At 45.8% G+C, this 14,202-nt stretch overlaps 1 protein-coding gene across 1 annotated transcript; it reads right to left on the reverse strand.

The window, feature by feature from the left end:
* Positions 1-2,020: 2,020 nt before the first annotated feature.
* Positions 2,021-7,409, reverse strand: LOC148344767 (uncharacterized). The gene is made up of 3 exons (XM_088307039.1): positions 7,206-7,409; positions 6,656-6,803; positions 2,021-3,620 (listed from the first exon to the last, which is right to left on the reverse strand). Exons 2-3 carry the CDS (start codon positions 6,723-6,725, stop codon positions 2,485-2,487), a joined length of 1,206 nt encoding a protein of 401 aa, XP_088163165.1. The 5' UTR covers positions 6,726-6,803; positions 7,206-7,409; the 3' UTR covers positions 2,021-2,484.
* Between the last annotated feature and the right edge of the window lie 6,793 nt (positions 7,410-14,202).

Here is a 14,202-nt window from a genome sequence, read left to right on the forward strand (position 1 = left end):
CTTTCCTCCATTTTTGAGAAGTCTTTTCATCTTCACAAGGTTTCTTGGCTCTGGAAGGACTCCATCATTGTTCCGGTGCCAATTCTCTTCATGACTTCAGATCTGCAGCTTGTATTTCCGCGGTCTTGAAGGCGTTGCAAAAAAAAAAAAAAAAAACTATCACAACTGAGATTATAGATTTGAAAAGGATATATTGGATCCTTTCCAATTTGCTTTTAGGGCCGGTAGGGGTGTTGAAGATGATGTATGCACCCTCTTGAATATTGTACAAAGCCATCTGGATGGTGTGAGGATGTTTGTAAGGTTGCTTTTGATTGCTTTCTATTCAGCTTTTAATTGCATACAAGCTCACATTTTAACAGTTTGGCTCACCAGCACCCACAATGTTAACTATACGGTCTAGTTTGCTGGTTGATGGACTTTTGAACAGATAGCCCTCAACAAGTGACACCTTATGGTGTTTTATCAGATGTTCTTTTATCATCCATTGGATGCCAACAGGGATGTGTCCGCTGAACGCTTTTATTTGTTTGAAAAAAATGGAGCTGTAACTTGTAGCGCGCTTTTCGACCTTCGGCACTCAAATCGCATCACACCGGTAACTCATTTACCTCCTGATGACGCAGCATCAGCAGCAACTGGAGTTCAGTATCTTTCTCAAGGACACTTCGACTTGGTCACAATGGCCAGGGACTGAGACGACCATTACCACTGAGCCATGAGTGTCATCATGAATCATCCAAGGGAAAGATTCAGCATCACTTTTGCAGATGATTTCGTAATTGTGTCACTAGGATCAACTTTAAATGATCAATAATTACTGTTAAACTTAACCAGTATCAGTTTGCATCAGCTGTGTAAGACATGTCTCCTGAGAAGTTGCATAGTAAAATCTAAAAGTCGGACATTTTCTCCAAAATGGACAGGGCAAATTATGATGCAGAGCGCCGAATGTGTGGACTTTTGAGTTAATAAATGTGTAAAATATGTTACTTTCATGAGCGCTCCACTGGATTGACTGGTAGCATTTCGTGCCAACACTGCTTATATAGAAGAAAGGCGGACATTACTGTTGACAGCAGGCATATGTTAAAGGGTGATGGGTGGGCGTGAAAGACGACGTAAAAGGCACGGGTTTGAAGACCAGCTCGAACTATCAACTAATGATCAGCCGGGAGAAGCGTTTCTCCTGTCACTATTCGACAGAGGGCAGTCACGCTTGAAAAGAATTGAAAATTGAACATTTTCGACGAGGTCTTGGTGCTTTTGTTTTATTAAGATACGGTGCCGTCTAACCATCAGAACAAACGCATCAAGCCCAACCACATGCTTGGTTGCCATGGTAATGTACAGAAACTGCCACCTATGGTGATTTGTAAGAGAGAGGCTGTTTGATTATTGTATAAAAAAAATTACAAAAGAGAAGAGAGGGTGACTTGTCCAAGGCCGTCAGATACAATTGTGCGGGTGTCTGTTCTGTGTGAGTCAATGGGCGTTCAGAGTAGTAGTAGTAGTAGTTGCGATAGCCAATCAGATCACAAGTTCGTTAAAGTGAGCCTTCTTGCAGGCCTCACTTTGAAGGTAATGAACACGTCTTGTGATTGGATACTTACTCCCGTTCGAAAATCTATTTATTCTTGCTTTTTTAAACCACAATGGCCGAAGGACGGAAACGTGTGGATTTAATTGCAGATATCCTTGCAAGGCCATTTTCAAGATGGACCTTTCAAGAGAAGCTAAGTCGTCCAACAGACACCTAGTACTGCATAAGTGTGTTTCTTTATATTATTTGTCCAGCCGTGGTGTCATAAATGATTGTAATATGAGGGGGATTCATTCAAGTTGGACTAAGTAGGACTTCACTACGTGTGAAATGCACGGCCCTCCACTGATATATATATTTAGATAGATAGATAGATAGATAGGTAGGTAGATAGGTAGATAGATAGATTTTTTTTTTTTTTCATGCAGCAGCTCCAAACTTGCGTTTGGTCATGAATAAACAGAATTCCGGTTGTCTTACTTGAATTGGATTTATTAAACCAATGCAAAAACATATCCGTCTTCAAAATTGGCTGTTGATAAGCGAGAAGTGCAAACATGAAATTCATTTCTTATATGACAGTGCATCTTTTCCAAGTTTCAAATACTTTTTCCAAAAGAAGAAAAACTGAACCCATGATTGGTTCCGCGTAAGCGGCAGGCCGACAGAGGCGTGCCAACTTTTTGCGAGATGGCGTCCACCACGCTCTATGCAACTCTTTTCCAAATGCCGGCAATTGTTGATCCGGGGCCAAACAACAGGTTGTCATGTTCCAAGACTTGAAGGCAAAACATTTGGTGAGAAACGAGTGACGAAGGCAGTTAAACTTTTGCTCAGGGGGCCCCGCCGTCTGGTCTTGAATCTGATGCCGCGGGACTTGCTTCTCGATGGATTGTCAATGAACGGTGTTCGACTCCCTCCGTCTCATGTTATTATCCCTGCTACGCGTGCGTGTGCATGTGCGCAGTCAAATTACACTTGTAGGGGAAACGCTTTTCACACAGGGAACAGGTAAAAGGTTTGTCCCCCGCGTGGACTCGCTTGTGTCCGGTCAACGAGACTTTTTGAGTAAAGCTTTGGCCGCAGATGGAGCAGCTGAAGGGTCTTTCTCCCGTGTGGATTCTCACGTGGGCCACCATGTGCGACTTTTGAGTGAAGGCTTTATGGCAAAAGGAACACGCAAAGGGTTTCTCTCCCGTATGCGTGCGTGTGTGCGCCACCAGCGTGACCTTCTGGGCAAAGCTCTGGCCGCACAGCGAGCAGGCGAAAGGCTTTTCGCCTGTGTGTGTTCTTGTGTGCGACACCAAGCTTGGCTTCTTACAGAAGGTTTTTCCGCAAACCGCACAGACGAAGGCTTTCTGGCCTGTGTGTGATTCCGTGTGCGCCGTCAGCGCCGCCTTTTGGGCAAACCCTTGGCCGCAAAGCGAGCATACGAAGGGCTTCTCTCCCGCATGGATCCTCGCATGCGCCACCATGTTGGGCTTGTGGGTGAACCGCTTGCCGCAAAACGAGCAGGCGAAAGGTTTCTCACCCGTGTGGATCCGCGCGTGCGATTCCATGTTGACTTTTTGGGTGAATCGCTTTCCACACAGCGTGCACGCGAAGGGCTTTTGGCCATGCGTGCACATGTGCGCCTTCAAATTATTTTTATACAAGAAGCTTTTGCCGCAGATGGCGCAGGAAAAAGGTTTTTCTCCCGTGTGGGCGGCCGCGTGCGCCATCAGTGACACCTTCTGGATAAATCCTTGGCCGCACACAGAACAACTGAAGGGTTTTTCTCCGGTGTGCCTTTTCATGTGTAGAGTCAAATTGCACTTGTACGCATAGCTTTGGCTGCACAGCAAGCAGGAAAAGCGCACGTTCCCTGCGGCGCCACGCCTGACGTGCTTTCGGGAGCCTTTGGACGCTGTGTGGCAATCTGGTCGCGTGCCGTCGCCGTCAGACGGTGTTGATGCGAGCTCGTCCGCTTTGAGAGCGCCGTCTTCACTATTCACCACCCCCATGTCGGCCTCCTCCTCTTCGACCTTGACGTGAGGTGGCGCGAGCGCTCCTCGGCCACCAATTGGCCGCTGGATGTCTGTGGGACACAAGGAAGTGCCAAAGTCATTGGCAGGAACTTGTCATAGAAACTGGCTGCTATTTGATTAACAATAAAAGTAAAGAACACACAGATTCTGCCCAGGCCAAGTGTTTCCGCTACTACAGAAAAAAAAAGAGATTGTTGTTGTGAAGGATCCTCTGAAAATGTTTTGGATCGATTTTGGAATTGACTATTGTCAAACAAAATGTGCAGACATTTAGAAATGTATTTCTGCCCGTACAAAATGACATACTTCCCTCAGCTTTGAACAAAAACCGTTGGGCTTCATTGATTAACTACTTGTGAACAAAAAACTAAATTTTAACCACTTCATTTGCTTATACTACTGGCTAATTGTGCTCTTTGTTATTTTTTAGTAATACAACATTCTGTCTTTTTGCCAGTGATTTTGTCACTCCGTTTCAATTGTTCTCGCTGATACTGCTGTCTGACCCAATTTGAAAACACGTTTCTAGCTAGCGGTCTTTTTGTTATCCTGTAATTTTTCAATCACTAATGTTTAAATCCTGTCAGAATGGACCACTTTTTAATAACAAGCTTATTTTATGTTCGTTTGTTTTTTTTTTTCAGGAAAATGCCATTGGCTTGGATTTTCAATTTTATCAATTTAGTTTGGTGTCTTGTCTTGGTGGGAGTAACACTGGAGGGTAAGAAAATTACAGATTACAGCTCAAATAAGATTATGGGTACATTTAATAAAAATGTGTATTTTCTTTTCCTCAGAATGACATTTTTAATATGAGGGAGAGAGAGATCGCTCAGTCGAGTCCTTGCCGCTCTCTAAACTTGCGGGCCAAACAAGATTTCACAGAGTGAAAAACTGGGCATAAACCTCGATGGCCATCTCACGTAAAAGATTTTGTTGGCCAAAGGTTAAAAGACTGAGACAGGTCAGGGCTGGCTGGATATGTGTTGGTTTTAGAGCAATCGTTTTCAAAAGAGACTGGAAGTGAATGGAGGGTGAATCTTTTGGATCGTACTCACTATAGGACTTATTCATCTTACATAAAATTGACAAAGAAATCTGTCAACTGTAAAAATCGTCCGGACTGCTTGTTAGCATGGAGGAGCGCAAACCGCTAGCATGCTAGTTCTACGCCCGCAACTTGTACAAACCATGCATATTAAACAGCAATTAGATGGAAAAAAACTTAGATATGCCTGAAAATAAACATCATATTGAGTTGCGTTTGATTTATTCATTTGTTTCAACATATCTGATATTGGAGCAATTCAAAAGTAATGTATTCAAGTTACATTACTTTAATTTCAAGGCACTTTGATTACATTACTAACTAAAATTTTTAACAGGCAACTCGAAACTGTATGTATAGATCCACGCAACAGTCATATATATCCCTCACGGGCACCCAAAGGGTTAGCGCCGGCCGGCCATGCCTAAAGGCTTGTGGACGACAGGAGCAAATCGACAGCAACAATATGACACCAATAACTCCTTATTCAAACGGCGCAAAGTTTCTATTCCGAGCTAAAAGTGAAGCGCAGAAAGGGCAGTTTGAGGACCAAATAAGGAGGTCCTCGCACGTGACGACTATAGGTTCCTATAGGCCAGAGGTATTCAATTAAAAGTCACAGAGGTCCACAACGAAAATTTCTTCCAATTAAAAGGTCCGAACCAAAGTCCAACTTCCCGAAATGTCTAGCCTATGTTCACATTTTTATATAGTTTCAATATTTAGTCATTTTCAACAGAGCACACTTATATACTAAATATTTAGCAATGTTCCCATTAAACACCTTTGCCAGTCAAACAAATATAAGGCGTTTATTTCACATTCAAGAAAATGTGGCTCCAGGAATTTAAGGGTGCCACTTCCAGGAAAAAACAGTACAATATCTCCTGCAGAAATATATCAAGTGCTAAGCATTGAGTTAACATCTTTTACCTTTTTTTTTCAAATCAAAGAGTTATCAGCCTAAAAAAAACGGAAAGCCTAATTATACGAGTAAAACAGGTCAACATGTTCAGTACACAATCAATAAAAATGGCTGTCCTCATGAAAAACTAATTCAAAATTAGCTTTGACACCACTTTTTCTTTTGAATATTTTTTTAACTTCTCTTAATGAGAAAAATGAGTTTGTGACTGCCCTGCCAGTGACTTAAATCTGGGTTGGAACGGAGTCAGGGCCATTGGGATTTGGTAGATTATTTCACACATCTGGGTTTTGTGTTTTCCTTTAAATAATGTTTGTGCAACCACATTTAAGCACTCCTTCACAACTTCCCCATCACTTGAACGTTTTTTTATGTTTCCCCAAAATCCATGATACTTTTACTGAATATTCGTTTGCATGCCGCTGGGATGTAAACGAAAATGTAAAAATCTGTTGTACTGCACTCGAGGTTCGATGTTTTTGCATGCGCTCACATCAAACGTCAGCGGATAACTGTGCACAAAAGGGCGGTGCTTTGTTTCGCTTCGCAATGTTGCGACGGTTTCGGAACATATGATGCACACTGGTTTTGAATTGGCTGCAGCCAGAACGAAGCCAAATTTCTCCGTCCGTTCATTTCAAACAAGACGCATCGACCGCGCTAACTTTTTAGCAAGGCATTCTGTCAGCAGCACTCTTTTCCGGTCTGCTGCGCAATTGGCAGTGGATCGTAAACAAAAGATTTGATTGGCTCAAATCAGTGACGCCTTTTCCGTATTTACTAGAATTGCAGCGCCAACGTTTACGAATGCGCCCTGAAAAAAATTCATCATAGATTGGCCATGGGTCCGGTCCGAACCATCCCGCGGTCCGGATCCGCCATTTGGTGATGCCTGCTATAGGCTGTGTCAGTGTGCAAAAATCAAGCTGGTCGCCATGGGTTTGTTTTCGTTTCGCTCGTCAAAGTAACATAATCATGTCGCATTTGATGCTCCCAAAACACATACACGATGATGTAGGTTCTCGGCTAGTTGCGCACATGTTGAAATATGTCAACGTAACGTCGGACGGAACCTGGCGTCACTCCAGGAATTAGAATGTGAGTGAACTCACCTCGGATACGTCGAGTGGAAGGATCAGCTTTGCGCTCATCTATCGCTCGGGAAACTTGCTTTAGTGGCATTCCTCTTTATGGTATTTCTGTCTTGTGCTCCTAGTGCCGCCTTTGTTTTGTGGTCTGTCAATTCACGATCTGCGAGCCCTGCAAGATGACAGGGTCACTGAATATATACAATCGACTACAATACGCCCCACACAGCTGAAGCCTGAGGGCAGCCATATTACGTTGCCACCATTAGGGACAACTTCTGTCGTTTCGCTGAAAACACTGTTGTAAGTTTCAGGCTAAGATCCTTGTATGGAATAATGACACCCTAAGGACCAGCTTCACTGTTTGCGTCGACTAGTGAGGGTATATTATCTCAGTATTGTGAATTGTATCCACCATAGGGTAGGTTTATTACATTTGTACTGAGAATTTGTCCTAATGGGCTTTGCTTCCATTATATTGTTGGTGAATCCAACAACATGAGGCATGCGGATATTCAAGTAAACTGCAGCGATATAGTACCTTAAAAGAGAAAATTATTAATTAACTTTTTACCATTAGTTGTGCATGCAGCGGTTTTCCCAGTCCTATTGGTACAACTGCATGCCACACACGGTGGAATTTTTACTAAAGAAACAAAAAACAATCTGAAAATGCCGTAAAGAAATCAAATTGTTTAAATTAGGTGAGTTCAGAGATTGGCAACGTATAATGGCCGCCGGTGGCGTCACTCCTCCCGACAGCGTGTAAGCGGAACCGTTAGTCCATTGTAAATACAATGTCCGTGGTCAGGGTTCGCAGAAAGTAGGCCATCTTTGATCACCAACTACGGCAAGTACACTAGAACAAGACACGTATACAATGCCTGGTCAATCAGCGCGGAATTAAAAACAAAACCAAATAAAACAAAAAACACACGCACACACACGCGCACCTACACGCGCACCTACACGCACACACACCACACGCCGCACACACGCGCGCACGCACGCACGCACGCACATACATACATACATACATACATACACACATATATATATATATATATATATATATATATATATATATATATATATATATATATATATATATAAATTAAACTCTCACACACACACACGACCACCCTTACCTTGCAGAACAGCAACGTGATGTTTTTATATATCATATCCAGTATTACTTTCCATTGCACTAACTATTCTCTTATTTATCTAATTTATATATTGAAGGATTCTATTACAATTACTGGCATTATTTTAAACACAAGCAGGACAGAATGTCGATAAAGTTAGCAGGTGCATATTTACAGAATATTTTAAACATTGATGAAACAAGAAGCATTTATCAAATGAAACGAGAAGCACGGGTCACAAGAATGACTGGGATTGTAGGCCTGATGTTTACTGATTTATGATATTATTCTCATATGCTAAATTTATCGTACTTAGTTTAAATGTGTGAACTTTATTGAAATTCTCAGTAGTGAGAATAGATTTGCGCACATAGCACTTATCAAAAATGCATTCACCCAAATTTAGTCAGGAGTACATCTTGCATTAGGATTATATATTTGTTATGTCTACCGGCGTTGCCTCGCGTGCATGCCTTGTCCCTGAGCAGCGGAGATGGTATGAATTGTTTACTTTCGCCGAGCCACAAATCACATTGATCGATGCCCGTCTTCATACTAAAGAGCTAGGCCCCATAGTTGTTGAATACTCCGCGTCGGTATCAGGATATCATATTTCAACACCCACTACAAATTCTTCGGTTTTGGGAACATCACTAAATTTCAAAATTTCACAAGACGGGTCACTCGGGAGAGGTAGCTCTGTGTGCGTCTCTGCCGGAGGGGTTGTGGACACGGGGCCCAACTGATTTCGGGCTCTGCTCCACAGCTCCCCCAGTTGTTTTACTGTCTCTACACCCTGCCCCAGTTGACAGAATCAGAGTTGGCACAGCTTGGAGGTGGACGGAGGCATTCGGGAGACAATAAGAGGTGAAGACTGCAGCGGTCTTGGAGCTGTCTACGTCTTGGAGAGCACCTATTCTTCCCGTAAAAAATTGTTTAATTTGGTATCTGCATTATTATAGTTTTGGGATTTTTATTTTTAATTTTTATCATAAATGGTAACTATTTCATTTGGGTTGCGTTAAAGATTTGTCAAAAAACGGTCAAAATTGGAGCGTTAGCTCGGGGCTTAATTTGTAATCTCTAAACAGTTAGATATTTGAACTCAGTGAACTAAATTTTATTTAATTCAGGAATAATTTGCCCATCTTGCAAAACCAAATTTGAACATCGTGCCATATTAGCTGGATATCATTAGGACATTATTGCGAACCAGCACTGCTGGATTGTAGTGATTATCGGCAAAACGAAATGTATCCGTTGTAAAATTGTTTCTGGGGGCAATGCCTGTGAGGATGCCACTGTCTAGATTATATTCAAAGAAAGCTATTACAACAGTCTGGGAATTGAAATAGATATAGATATAACATTTGGTGGGTCTACGTTAATTACAATATATTATTCGAATGACTGATACAAGCTTGACAAACAAGTTGAAAAAGGTGATTGAGTGCAATTAATTATGGTAGTGTTGCGATTATTTAGTTAAGAAATTTAATTGCAGGACAGCACTAGTTAATTTGTTACTTTTTGATGTCTAATATAACTTTGATTGGGATCGACCCCACTAGGGGGTGAGGTCGACAGGGGGGGTTGCGTTTTCATTTTCATGGTAAGACAGGGGGATTGAAGGATTCTATTATGATTACTGGCATTATTTTAAACACATGCAGGACAGAATGTCGATAATTAAAGTTAGCAGGTGCATATTTACTGAATATTTTAAACATTGATGAAACAAGAAGCATTTATCAAATGAAACTAGAAGCACTGGTCACAAGAATGACTGGGATTGTAGGCCTGCTGTTTACTGATTTATTATATTATTCTCATATGCTAAATTTATAGTACTTAGTTTAAATGTGTGAACTTTATTGAAATTCTCAGTAGTGAGAATAGATTTGCGCACATAGCATTTCCATGAGCTGCCCTCACACTCACAGCACTTCATGGACAAATATGACGAAGCACATTCTCCACATTGGCTGTAGCGATGCAAACATACCAAATTGGGCACTGGAGGACTCACACAGACGCTATCAAAAGAAAAACACATTCCGAAAGACATAACAATTGGAGATCGGAGCACATGCACATACGCATACACACACACAGACATATGAATACACCTGCACATACACGCGCGTGCACACAGACACGGATACATACACCTGCACATACACAGGCACATACACAGGCACATATACATACACTTGCACCTACACACCCCCATACACACACATACACTTGCACATACACGCGCACACATGCACACCAACAAGATTACAGAAGAATGCTAGCAGAGCGAGAGACGGACGGACGGCCCGCCGGAGAAGGCCAGCCTTGGCGTGCCAGTCTATGGGACCAGACGGGAATCGACCATCATCAACTATCCAGACGATGACTAACCTGGGGAAAACCTTCCCTTGGACGTGGACCCGTGCCGTGGGAGGGAGCGAGGACGACCGATTCAACCGATTCAACCTACATTACCCTTGACATAAAAAACTCCTATAAAAACTGAAGCTGGGCTGAAAGATGGCGCGCATTTTTTGACTGTGCTCCCCCGAGTGCAGTTTTCTCGTGAGATTAAGAAAAAGCTGCCCAGATATCTGTCTTTGTACTATTTCCTGAACTCCAGAAATTGAAGAAACTAAATATCGGAACTCTAATCAGTTGTTGAGTCTTTGACCCTTTTCTTCTTGAGCTAAAAAAAACAAACACGCATTGGAGTAAGTTTGGCTTTTAAAGGTTGATTTACTAACTACTTCTCATTTCCACGGTGACCCAACTCCAACAATTTCTATCTGAATTATTGTTGTATTGCACTGGAGAGGGGAGCTCTCTAATCTCGTTGCACACTTGAGTACAATGACCATAAAGGGATTTCTGATTCTGATTCTGATATATATATGGCATGCAGTTTTATTTTTTTCCAGAGTAAGCAATACTATTAGGATTTTCTAACAGCCTTTTTTGCTGCCGTCATTGCAGCGAAGAGAAACGCCACCAAATGAAGAGCATCCATGAGCCAAATATTTGAATGTGGGCTATAGCTGTGGGTTCGCCCATCAGTGGGGAAAAAAAATATCATTTTGTATCACATTCTGACATACAGGCAATCTGACTGTTTCTGATATAAGGTCGTTTTCAAATTACTTGCAATTAAGCTTTTATTTTCCTGCAATGTTTTTAAACAGTAGCAGCAGCAGAACACAAGATACTCAAAGATAATATATACAAAGACAAATAGAATTGTATGTGTACATACATTTATGATTTATTTATATGATACATTACAAATATGATTTGTAGTTTAAGCAGGTAGTCACCATACATGACGATGTGTCATTATGAAGTTACTGAGCAGTAATAACAATGAAAAATTCTGAAAATTACAGGAAATTAAATTTTCATAAAACAAGAGTTGTTGTATAAGCAGGTAGTATCCATCCATTCGTGATGTCATTTTGGAAACATGTCGATGTCCCATCATAAAGTCATTGAGCAGTATTTAACAACAAATATTTGTTAATACTCAAAATTGTATTTTCACAACACTGTATAAGTGTTTCAGTATAAGCAGGTAGTCCCCATCCAAGTGTGATTTTGTCACGGTTCGCCTTACGGCGATGAGGAGGTGGACCCAAAAGGCGAGGAGGCAGAGAGGTGTGTGATGAGGGTAACGGGGAACAGGTGCGTGGCTGGTGAGGACGAGTGCTGAGGGGAGGCGCTATCACAGCTGACCAAAACAAAAACAAAGTGCACATGGCAGGGAGGTGACGAAAACAATAACAAAACCGCATGACACGAAAACAATACAAAAACCCCTGTCATGCCTGACGCGGATCATGACAGTACCCCCCCCTTAAGGGACGGATTCCAGACGTCCCACAAAAAGAACAAAAAGAAAAACCATGTCCAAAAACGAGGGTGGGCGGAAGGGGTCGGGCGATGGGTCAACGACCCGTGATCGAAGCCGGTCTGGCGGATGTCCGGGAGGCCAGACCAGCGCGTCCTTTCGTGGCCATTCAGGCGGCCGTCCGGGTGGCTGAACCCGCAAGTCCAGTCGTGGCCATTCGGGCGGGCGTCCGGGAGGCCAAACCAGGGAGTCCGACTGTGGCCATTCAGGCGGGCGTCCGGGAGGCCCAGATCGCCTCATCGAGTGCGCCGCCGAGGCTAAGACGAGAAGCGGCGGCGGGTCGAGGGGCTCAGCCGAGGCAGAGGCTTGGAGCGGCGGCGGACCGGGCGCAGCCGAGACAGGAACTTGGAGCGACGGCTGGTCGTCCAGCCCCGCCGAGTCAGGGACGTGGAGCGGCGGCTGGTCGTCGAGCGTCGATGAGACCGGAACGTGGATCGGCGGCTGGTCGTCGAGCGTCGACGAGACAGGAACGTGGATCGGCGGCAGGTCGTCGAGCGTCGCCGAGACAGGAACGTGGAGCGGCGGCTGGCCGTCGAGCCCCGCCGAGACAGGAACGTGGATCGGCGGCTGGTCGTCGAGCCCCGCCGAGACAGGAACGTGGATCGGCGGCTGGTCGTCGAGCGTCGACGAGACAGGAACTTGCGACGGGTGCAGGACGTGCTCCGCCGGGACATGAGCTTGAGGCGGACGCAGGACGTGCTCCGCCGGGACGTGAACTTGGGACGGACGCAGGGAGTGCTCCGCCTGAACGTGGACTTGAGGCGGGCGCAGGACGTGCTCCGCCGGGACAAGAGCTTGAGGCGGACGCAGGACGTGCTCCGCCGGGACGTGAACTTGGGACGGATGCAGGGAGTGCTCCGCCTGAACGTGGACTTGATCTTGAGACGGACGCAGAACGTGCTCCGCCTGAACGTGGACTTGATCTTGAGACGGACGCAGGACGTGCTCCGCCTGAACGTGGACTTGACCTTGAGACGGACGCAGGACGTGCTCCGCCGGGACATGAGCTTGAGGCGGACGCAGGACGTGCTCCGCCGGGACGTGAACTTGGGACGGACGCAGGGAGTGCTCCGCCTGAACATGGACTTGAGGCGGGCGCAGGACATGCTCCGTCGGGACATAAGCTTGAGGCGGACGCAGGACGTGCTCTGCCGGGACGTGAACTTGGGACGGATGCGGGATGTGCTCCGTCTGAACGTGAACTTGATCTTGAGACGGACGCAGGACGTGCTCCGCCTGAACGTGGACTTGACCTTGAGACGGACGCAGGACGTGCTCCGCCGGGACATGAGCTTGAGGCGGACGCAGGACGTGCTCCGCCGGGACATGAGCTTGAGGCGGACGCAGGGAGTGCTCCGCCTGAACCTGGACTTGAAACGGACACACAGCGTGCTCCGCTGGATCGGGTACTTGGGACTCGGCCGAGGCGCCGGAAGGGGGCTCGGCCGCTGGTGAGGAGCCGGTACAGGACTCTGGAGGTTGCAGCTGGTGAGGAAGCGGCGTAGATTGCTGCAGCTGACGTGGAGGCGGCATGGTCTGCGCAGCTGACGTGGCGGCGACATGGGTTGCTGCAGCTGACGTGGAGGTGATTGCGGGCCGGGCGCAGCATTCGGGCCGGGCGCAGCCACGACGGGGAACCTGATCAGCGTCAGCCCTCTTCATGTCGATCAGCTGGGCTTGAAGTGAGGAGACCTGCTTCTCCGCGTTCCTCTTGCCCTCCTCTGCCTCAGCCAGCATCTTCCGCAGAGCGTTCCGCTCATCCTCCTGCTGCCGCAAGCGAGTGGAGAGGCTCAGCTTTTGGCGGGTCTCCTCTTGAAGCAATTCCTGTGCATCCTGCAGCTGCGACTCCATTGAACACAGGTCTTGGCTGACTTTGATGTTTCTGCCCTCGGCTTCAGTCAGCAGACTGTTGGTATTGTCCAGCTCCGACTGCATCTTGGCCAACTTGTCAGCCATCTCCCGCCTCTGCTGTTCGCTCTCTCCAAATTTGACCTGTAGCTCTTGCTGTGCTGCAGTTGAGTCTAAAACGTCCTCCAACTCAGTCTTGAGAGCTTCCAGCTCCTCTCCAAGGTCTCTGCGCCCCTCATCTGCCTTGTTGCGAGCCTGTCTCTCCGCTTCCAGATCCTCCTGCAGCTCCGAGATCTGAGCTTCCAGTTCCCGGGTCCTCTTCTGGGCGAGGTTCTCCTCCTCCCTCCTTGCCAGTACAGTCAGCAGCTCCTCCTCTTTCTGGGCCATGCGAGCTTCCAGTTTAGCAAGGTGGGCCTGAAGTTCAGAAATCTGGTCACTGATTGAGTCCGGGTTGCGCTGGGCGTCTGGAAGACGGTAGAAATACTCGAGATCGTCCTCGTGATCCGAGTCGATGATCAGATGGGGTGGAATGACGGGTAAACCATCGATGACGTAACCTGGAGACGAGGGGAGTGTAGCAGACGTGGCGCTGAGGTGATCGGCAGGTTGAGGGAGGTTGTCCGTGCGGTGGTGTCCATGACGCCGCCGCGAGC

This window comes from Idiotropiscis lumnitzeri, chromosome 1 (assembly GCF_059441095.1).
Source record: "Idiotropiscis lumnitzeri isolate Australia: NSW breed Sydney's pygmy pipehorse chromosome 1, RoL_Ilum_1.0, whole genome shotgun sequence".
NCBI classification, from domain to species: domain Eukaryota; kingdom Metazoa; phylum Chordata; class Actinopteri; order Syngnathiformes; family Syngnathidae; genus Idiotropiscis; species Idiotropiscis lumnitzeri.